The sequence below is a fragment of the Haliotis rufescens genome, unplaced genomic scaffold (genome assembly GCF_023055435.1).
Source record: "Haliotis rufescens isolate VD_foot unplaced genomic scaffold, xgHalRufe1.0.p SCAF_3, whole genome shotgun sequence".
Classification (NCBI taxonomy): Eukaryota; Metazoa; Mollusca; class Gastropoda; order Lepetellida; family Haliotidae; genus Haliotis; species Haliotis rufescens.
In genome coordinates this window covers 38,482,350-38,491,380 of record NW_025964001.1, presented here as the reverse complement: position 1 = coordinate 38,491,380, position 9,031 = coordinate 38,482,350, and the positions used below count along the sequence as shown (strand labels likewise).

At 41.9% G+C, this 9,031-nt stretch overlaps 1 protein-coding gene across 1 annotated transcript; it reads right to left on the bottom strand.

Moving 5' to 3' along the window:
• Positions 1-1,704: 1,704 nt before the first annotated feature.
• On the bottom strand, positions 1,705-7,826 carry LOC124118394. Its single transcript, XM_046480501.2, has 5 exons — positions 7,520-7,826; positions 6,808-6,894; positions 6,205-6,410; positions 4,575-4,652; positions 1,705-3,472 (listed from the first exon to the last, which is right to left on the bottom strand). The coding sequence occupies exons 1-5, from the start codon at positions 7,803-7,805 to the stop codon at positions 3,377-3,379; spliced, it is 753 nt and encodes a 250-aa protein (XP_046336457.2). The 5' UTR covers positions 7,806-7,826; the 3' UTR covers positions 1,705-3,376.
• Between the last annotated feature and the right edge of the window lie 1,205 nt (positions 7,827-9,031).

Here is a 9,031-nt window from a genome sequence, read left to right as displayed (position 1 = left end):
GTGTTGCTCAGAAGACTAATAAGAGGCCGATTTGACTAGTCGATACATGACTACTCTGAAAGTCGTTTGATAGAAGTTAATTACAAACCAATAAATATGTCAAGACTAGGTAGGCATTGCCAAATTATACATTCTCGAGAAGTGTCCTATAATGATATAAATTAAATGACTCTCAAAGCACTTTTCAAATCTAGCATTGTCACTGGTCTGTCTGTATCTGTGCTAAAGCACATCATGCATCAGATTATCCAGTTGTCTCGATTCCCGTGTGTGTGCCTGTATGTGCGTGTCCGGGGTGGGGTTGATTGGGTCGACTTGGGGCTGATCTTAGATGTTTACCACTTTAGTGAAACTAAACCGTATGATGCAGACAAACCTGGATATATTATCACGAGGAAGCGGGATTCGAATCACCAACCATTGAGACGCTTAATTTATCTCCATACATTTGATCAACCATCACCTATACCAGCTTCTCGGACCGTGGACTGCCGGTTTGGAATAGGTTCTCTCTTCCACACGATTGTTGTAATTAGGTGCCAGAATGAGGGAAAATGCGGTTTAACCTCGCGTTAAAGAATATTGCACTTGCATAACAACGACCAGAATGACAATCGGATGACAGTGTGCCCTCGTGCCCCGACCGCGTTGATCGTTGGACATGCTGTCAATCATCACTGGCCGAACTCAATTTTGTACCGGCCGCTTACACAGCTTAACATCGTTTGTACCAGATCCCTTTAATCCGAAAACCTCTGGAACGTCTTGTTGGGAGTGTCAGTGGGAATATACGTCAAAACAACTCCGCACACTGCACCTATTATTAATTAATCATCTGCCCGTCCTCGTGAAATAGGGGCGGTCGGGTAGCAAAGTGGTTAAAGCGTTAATAAAGTAAATATTGACCTGTTTATCATGTCACTAACCCACTGTGGAATCTCCCAACCCCACATTATGCATTTAGGAGGCGGTGGGGTAGTCTAGTGGTTAAAGCGGTGGCTCGTCACGGCGAAGTGAGTGAGTTAAAGTTTAACGTCACGTCGGCAATATTTTAGCCATGTCTCGTCACGGCAAAGACCGACACAGTTCAGTGAGTGAAGCCCATTTCTTGTGTCCCCCGACGTGATATTGCTGAAATATTGTTAAAAGTGGCTTAAATCCATATGCAATTACTTACTTGTGATGCAGTTGAGTGAATTCGAAGTTGAATATCGCTATCTCGAACTAGTGGAATGATGATAAATTACATTTTCGACACCTGTATAATCGTGTTAATGGGACATCAATCACCGACAATACCAAAAGGTAAATATTTTATTTCATAAACAATTCATTAAGATGAAGGTAGAATTGACTTTTATAAAGTGTCCGATCTGAAGTTCAGGGTTTCAGCAATCTACATGTATATCCGAACGTTATATCGAGTGAGTGAGTGAGTTCGGTTTTACGCCGCTTTTAGCAATATTCCAGCAATATCACGGCGGGGGACACCAGAGTTATATCGAAGCATATTGTGCAAATATTATGCGTCGCTATATCGTTTCGTCAGCGAAAGATGACAATTTCGATACTACTGACCTTCAATTATTGCAGGCCGAGCACTAATTTGGGACACGATGTCCTAATTGCCAACTGATGAATATACTGTGAGTCTGAATGTCGGCTTTACGGAGCTAAAAACCCTGTAAAAACAGCACGCAAATGTTTGGGGAAAATACTTTATTTTCAACAACAAATTGACAAATATCGCTATGTTACACAATGAGATCTTGTTGACAGGTGGGATTATGTTACAAGTTTAAGTATTTGTGCCGCACGTGAGGTTTAAGAACAAATAGCATGAAGGAATCAAAATCTGGAAGAGAGAAAATACGGAATGCCTGTGGGGACAAAAGTGCTCCATGCTGAGCGTTCAATGACAAGAAATAAACACTTGTTGGATTGTCCAGTGATTTGTGGCTCAACCTGTTTTATGTCCAGGAGGGCTGTGGTATTTGGATGAACATTTTGGAGGCTTGCATCTGACGGTTCACACTGGTTGATACTAATCACGAATAATATAATGTTTATGTCAGATCATGAATTCAACGATGTTGATGATAGATCATGAATTTAGCTTAGTTTGTGTTAGGTAATGAATACAACGTTGTTTATGAAAGATCATGAATAAAACATAATCTATGCAAGATCGTGAATATAACAAAAACACAGTGTGCAGAGCGGGTAGGCGTTTGATTTGTGCTCGAAGCATTGAACCTGCATTAAAGCACTCACTAAACAATACATCATCGACATAACAACAGCAGATATGTTGTTTCTTCCTGCCTCATCAACAACAAAACGTCAATAATATAATACTTAAAATTTAAGTAAAAGGGTTAGAGTTCTTGCAGTATGTAACGCAACGATAACGTTGTTCTAAAAAACGGGATAAATAATTTGCATATTTTAAATAGATAGTTTATCACATGGGTTGGGGTTGTTAATAAATGTAATGCACGAGGTTTTTTTCTAAAATGTGATTGATAAAGAACACAACTTAAATTCAGTATTGAAAGATACAAACAACATGAATTTCACTTTGACAAACACGAATCACAGCTTGTAGGGTAATAAGTTTAATATTGCACATGGCCCAGCCTTCATCACGTGACAAAACAAGGAGATAATAACCGATAACATAGATATCGAGTTTGTAAGGATTTTAACAAAAAAACAAAAAACAATGGAGAATACCATGAATAAGTGGTAGATTTGCAATCTGAATTCAATTGCTATAATGTTGTATTTCTTTCAAGGTAATTGAATCGAATTTGCATTGTGTTCAAATGATTGATGACTGGTATACTACACAAGAGCCCTGTAAACGTTTGGAACATATTCAGATTCACCCGAATAGCTACACAGAGTCATAGATAATGTTGGGACGTTGTTCAATAACTGTCAAATAGATGGATACACGATTCCAGCTTCTTAATGCTATTAAAAGCTGACCTTTTGTTGTGATACTGTTCTTTAATAGCCATACAGATGGTGTATCCTCATTTTTTGGACAGTATCCTACTTGTTTGTTACTGGATATTTACATTTTAATTTAGATAATATGGTGCTCCCTAGTATTTGATTACATCAGCAAATGTTCTAAGGGAGATAACTTCTCTGACAAGGTATAACACCTGCTAATGATTTTATTCATCACTGGCCGTGTTGGCATTTTTAACATATAATACTGTTGCCATAAGCCTGATTCACGTGCGTCTTACCGGTCTGTGTTAATTAATAAATGTAAACATAAAATGGCATCCATTGCGGTCGGAAGAGCTGTTGCGCAGGACCGGAAGTCAGCACTAAGACTGAGCAAGTTGTGCTTCCTTTTCTACTGGTGCTTGTACTTAATGACAGGCGACTTTTTGGCAACAACTCTCATTTTCTGGCCATGGAAATATGGGTTTGGAAGAGACTCCCCAGCAGACTGAAAAAGAATAGAAGAAAAATAGAAGACGGCGCCTGACTCTGTCACGTGGTATGAAACAAGGCTGTTGATTTGTCATCTCTTCTTACATTTTGGAAAACTGAAGCAGAGATGAACATCTTTTAATAAAGATTTTACTGACGAACGGTTAGTGAAGTGACATTTGAGATGTGATTCACATTTATCATAACTTAACTATGTATGTGAAACTTAAACCACTGACGCACTGTACATGTGGCAACATCTTGAAGACATACATGAATGTACCAATTCCTTATGTTATGTGGCAGTGGAGGTACGTATATTTGTTGTGATTATGAATGCAAATGATTGAAGCGCTCGAAAAAATGTCTAGGGCCTGCGGCAGCGGCCAAAAAATGAAATTTAGTTACTTCTTGTGGATGACAGGCTTAATCGTTGAAGAAGTTTCGGATTGAGAAGGTTTCTAGAAAGCTGGCTGTACGAAGGGACTTTGGGCATTTTACGACCTGACTTGCGTCTTATGTACATGCCAAGTGCGGATTTGATTCCTATCAGAAACACCAAGATTATGTCAGGTTTCAGGATACAGGCGACCCGTGAAGGTTCGGGTTAGAATAGGTCTTCAGCAACCCATGCTTGCCGTAAAAGGCGACAAAAGTGACAAATTTCTGAATATTCGTGAGTGAACTATCATTAATAACAGGGCCTGATACTTGCTGCTGCTGCCACGTGTTTGACCCATTGTTTGATTGTAAGTCTATCGCTGTGTTTCAATATAGTGTATTGATTATTAATTGATCCTGTGTGGACATTACTGATTCCACAAATTAGTTCTGTGGTTACCGCTGTCCGGATTTACCTCTGCGTTTTAAATTCGAAATTACCTCGTAACAACTATTTATATTATTCTAATGAGTATAGTGTTATTACTTTGTACTCGTGCTTAACAACATCACATTAACACCCACGAGGCACTGCCACATAAAGTATAGTCTCTGTTTGGGCATGCTATTTGTGGTTATTGATAAATGCCCGAGGCGCAAGACTGGTCACAGGCAACAAGTGTTCTGACCCTAGGTCATTCTTGGACAGAAGGTCATACTTTCCTGACGTAACTTACTCTTTTATTCCGGCTGAGCTCGGGCGACTTCTTGGCCACGAGTGACTCTCTCTTGGACTCATCAGGCATGAAGGAGTTCTGGAAGAAAAGGGCAGGTTACTATAAGATTGAAAACATTGAAAAAATGTGTCTACCTGTCAACTAATTTAATTCCGAAGACCTTCGATGGTGGTTGAATTAACTCCTAATGTCGCCACCATTTCGAAGGGTTGGGACCTGCTGGTTGGTTAAAGGATTTGGGACCTGCTGGCTGGTTAAAGGATGTGAACAGTATTTCTGTGATATCACGGCTTGTGGAAGGGAAGTCCGACGTGACCCACGTCATGGATGTGTCAACGTGCATGTTGACGGGGAATTAGCTCTTGGGGGAATAAAGGACAAAATCGACATCACTGTCCCGGAACGCTTTATGCACAACATGTAAACAATAAACAACAATTGCACAATGAGCGGAATACCTGCTCTGACAACACAAACACAGCAATGAGCGGACTTTCCAGCTCAGGCGTACAAGAGGTGAGCGGAGCTCCAGCTCACCTCAGGGCGTTTCCTACGAGCAGCATATCCTGCTCGAGGTCGTCCCTATGCCAGCACTCGGAATACCAAGCCTGACTAACACCGTAGTAACTGTGTAATGGTAGCACATATATAGTAATGAACAACAATGGACAGACAAAGAGACAACGACGTTGCTTTGGACATATGGGCGTGATTAACAAACACAGTTCATGGGATGATCAATTAGGGCAATAAATGCCATACTGTAAAAAGCAGTAGTTAAAGGTAAGTGATATGGTAGTCCAGGCTGACTGACAGTCAAAATACAATGAAATGTTGATGAGGATTAACAACGGGGATTAGCGCCTAAAACGTAATGACAATTAAGTTATGGAGACATGGCTACAGGGTAAATTGCCCTTGAAGTCAAATGTACTGCAGACAATGGTAGTCATAAATCAGTCGCTATGACAGATGTTACAACCTAGGTCAACCTATGATCAACCCTATATCATAAATAGGGAGAATCTGGATCCTGGAACGACGAAGAGACGCAACTCTTCAGACTGGAGATTCACACAGACAAAAGAAAATGGATATGGGATGATATAAGCCCGGACGACATCATCCTCTATACATCCAGCCCTCGCATGTCAGTAAACCTTCCCTAACTCCCGGATCCATTCCCGTAGTTTTCGCAATCTTAAATTACCTGCCCTTGATTTCTAGTTGCCAAGTTCATGGGCTACGCTACTAGGTCTAATGTAGCAATCATAATGCGAGTTACACACCAGCCTCAATGTTCGGTTGGCCAGTCCCATTGATTATGATCGAGTTTGCGAGAAATGAGACATTGAAAAACCGACGCAAAGGAATCCCTCTTGATGGAAAGGGTGTCTTCGTGTCCATGTAAACCGGCGGTGGCTTTGGTTTCTGGGTAATACGAGTTACCTCCCTTAACCTTTCCCTGTCCCTTATGTCGGCGTTTGATTGGTCGGCAAAATGTTATTGAAAATCAAGAATGGGTGATTTGCGATCTCAAGAACAAGGGTAATGGATCCAGTAGTTTTAACGAAATGCTTGCCCTGGACATATAGGGGATGGGTGACATCACCAAGTACACTATACTTACTAAATCAGAGGCTCCGAGTGTGTTGAGTTCGGCCATGACCTGCTTGATTGCGGCGCTGTCACCCTGGGATTTGCTGCTGACGGTGCCCCGACCCTCGGGACAGGCGAGCATGTGCTCTGTGTCACACGGGCAGTCCTGCTTCGCCATCAGCTCACGGTTGTAATCAGCGGTGTTGTTGAAGTGCTCCACGCAGTTGTTGTCTCTGGCTACAACATCACGCACGACGATGGTTAGATAGGGAAGATGTGTAAATATCGGAATAACAGCTTCTTGCTTGCTTCTTCCTAATTTAATATATTACAGAATGTTTTGATATTGTGGGATTTGCAGTAGGGGAGGGAGAGAGATTTGTACGCATCGTTCTATCAGACGGGGCAGGGGTAAGGTAGGTTGTAGTTTGTGTGTGGGGGGTGGGGTGGGGAGGGCGTAGTAGATGGAACTCATCCTTGTATCCGATAGGGCAGGGATCAGGTAAGTTGTAGTGGGTTGGTGGAGGGGGTGGGGGCGGAGTAGGCGGTACTCGCCGTTGTATCTGATGGTGCAGGGAATAGGTGGGTCGCAGTTGGGATGGGGGGCGGGGGCGGGGGCGGGGGCGGAACTCACCATTGTATCCGATGGGGCAGGGGTTAGGTGGGTTGCAGTAGGCTGGGAGAGGTTTGTCCGTCTTGGCTTTACCTCCAGCTGCTCCACCTGCAATAAATTATAAATTATCATTTACTTTACAAGAAGGACTTTCTTGAAAAAATCTGACGATGATTGTTTTGTTCTTCCTGCAGACAATAAGTCTTTTTTGAGGGGTGGGGGGCTAATTTCTTTATTGTAAGTTGGTTGGTTGGTTGTTTAACGCCGCACTCAGCAATATTCCAGCTATATGACGGCGGTCTGTAAATAATCTAGTCTGGACCAGACAATCCAGTGATGAATATCATGAACATCGAGCAACGCAACTGGGATTGATGACATGCATCAACCAAGTCAGCGAGCCTATCCCCTCCCGATCCCGTTAGTCGCCTCTTACGACAAGCATAGTCGCCTTTTACGGCAAGCATGGGTTGCTGAAGACCCATCTACACCGGAATCTTCACGGGTCTTTTTTTATTTTAAGAAGTTATTTAACACATGAATACTTTGTGTGTTGGGATATGACCGGTTGAAATCGGTGATTTAATTATTACATGTCTGTTGTTGTGCTACAAGGATCTTCACTACCAAGTGGTTTCAATGCATTCTTCCTACTACACGTTACAGGAAAATACCAACACTAACATAATTCTGAATAACCTTTAACATTCAAAACAGGCCCTAAGGCCCTCACCTGTTATAGACTGAGATCCAAACAGAGAGCTCTGTTCAATGTGTTCCTGGTCACGGAGATGCGTGCCCCCAAACTGGGGGTACTTGTACATTGCGTCACCGTAAGGGGCGGCCCAGTCACCGCTGCGGCTGTCAATATCGTCCCCAGTGTAATCGTCGAAGTTGTTGAGGTTCTGCATGCGGTAGAGGCGGGCCAGGTCGACAAGGGTGTCATAAGAACGGTCGAGGGAGAGCTCGGCTACACTGAGGGTCACGGCCGTGGCCAGCACGAGAAACAGCTTCATCATGGTTGGCTGGAAGAGAATAATAATAACAATAATGATGAATATAAGATGATGATAATGATAAAAACTAATGACTACCACTTCGACGACAACGACAACGTTATGATGATTTCAGATCACATATGCCATCATAACTGGAAATGACTAGTTTGGAGGTCATGGGAATGTTTTTCAAATTGGTATGAACGTTATCAGACATGTTGTAAAAGTAAAAGAAAAATACTTCCCGAATACCCCTTTGATATTTGTAATGTTATTGAACTGGGCCTCAGTATGAATATTTATAAAACAATTACAAACCCTTACCTTCGAAATTTTCGCCGTAATAGAGGTTCAAATAGAGTTACCCTTCGAGCATTATGAAATCCATTGAAGAATACCTATCACATATTTTGAATAAGGATCTCATGTATCACAAATGCGGTGCAATGGATATTAATGGCTCAAATGGCCGATTGCGTACTCATAACATCAACTGTTTGGGCTATTCAGATTCGATTATTTACACGCTTTCGTATAGCTTGAGTATTGCAAACTTGCATTATTGCTTGATATCGTAATTAATAAAAGCATTCACTTACTCACACACACCGTTTATAGCATTTTACAATCAAAACGCGCATTGCATAAAACAAATCTGTTAAAAAAGAAGCAATTTATCTGTATCAGATGAAGAACGCAATGGACTTTTAGAACTGGTGTATGCTGTACAATGTCAGATAAACGTCCTTGCATAACAGAAGCCATTCTACACCATTACCCTACATCCCGTCACATAGAAATGTCACAAGTCAAACATCCCAAGCGTTGCTTGAAGAAACGCAAAGAGCAAGGGTGATCCTGTTATTGATGTGTACGGTCCACAGGCACTGAGCAATGAGTTGATTAGCCCTGTTAACGATTCCTTGAAATAGGAGCGCTCTCTTCTTCATCCCGGCCATACGCCAGGGACACAACCGTGCAATGAGAGTAAACAGGTCGGAAGATTGTGCGCGTCGCATAATTACACCCACCAGTTCTTGATTATAAACCAGACTGAAATTCTGATTGTTAGGATTCAGGAGACTCCCTGGAATGCTTTGTTTTATAGGCAAATTGTTCGTTCGTCTTGTCGTCGGAGGCGGTGGGCGAATCCTTGAAACAATATTGAAATTACAAAGCGACAAAAAACATTTCCAAAATGTCTACAAAAAGCAGAGTCAGTTGTATGATTCATACTGAACTGACGG

Coding starts and splice junctions, on each gene's coding strand:
- LOC124118394 (XM_046480501.2), bottom strand. CDS start 7,805: ATGATGAAGCTGTTTCTCGTGCTGGCCACGGCCGTGACCCTCAGTGTA. Junction 6,411..6,807: donor CTGCCCCATCGGATACAATG/GTGAGTTCCGCC, acceptor GTGATGTTGTAG/CCAGAGACAACAACTGCGTG. Junction 3,473..4,574: donor AGCTCAGCCGGAATAAAAGA/GTAAGTTACGTC, acceptor ATTCTTTTTCAG/TCTGCTGGGGAGTCTCTTCC.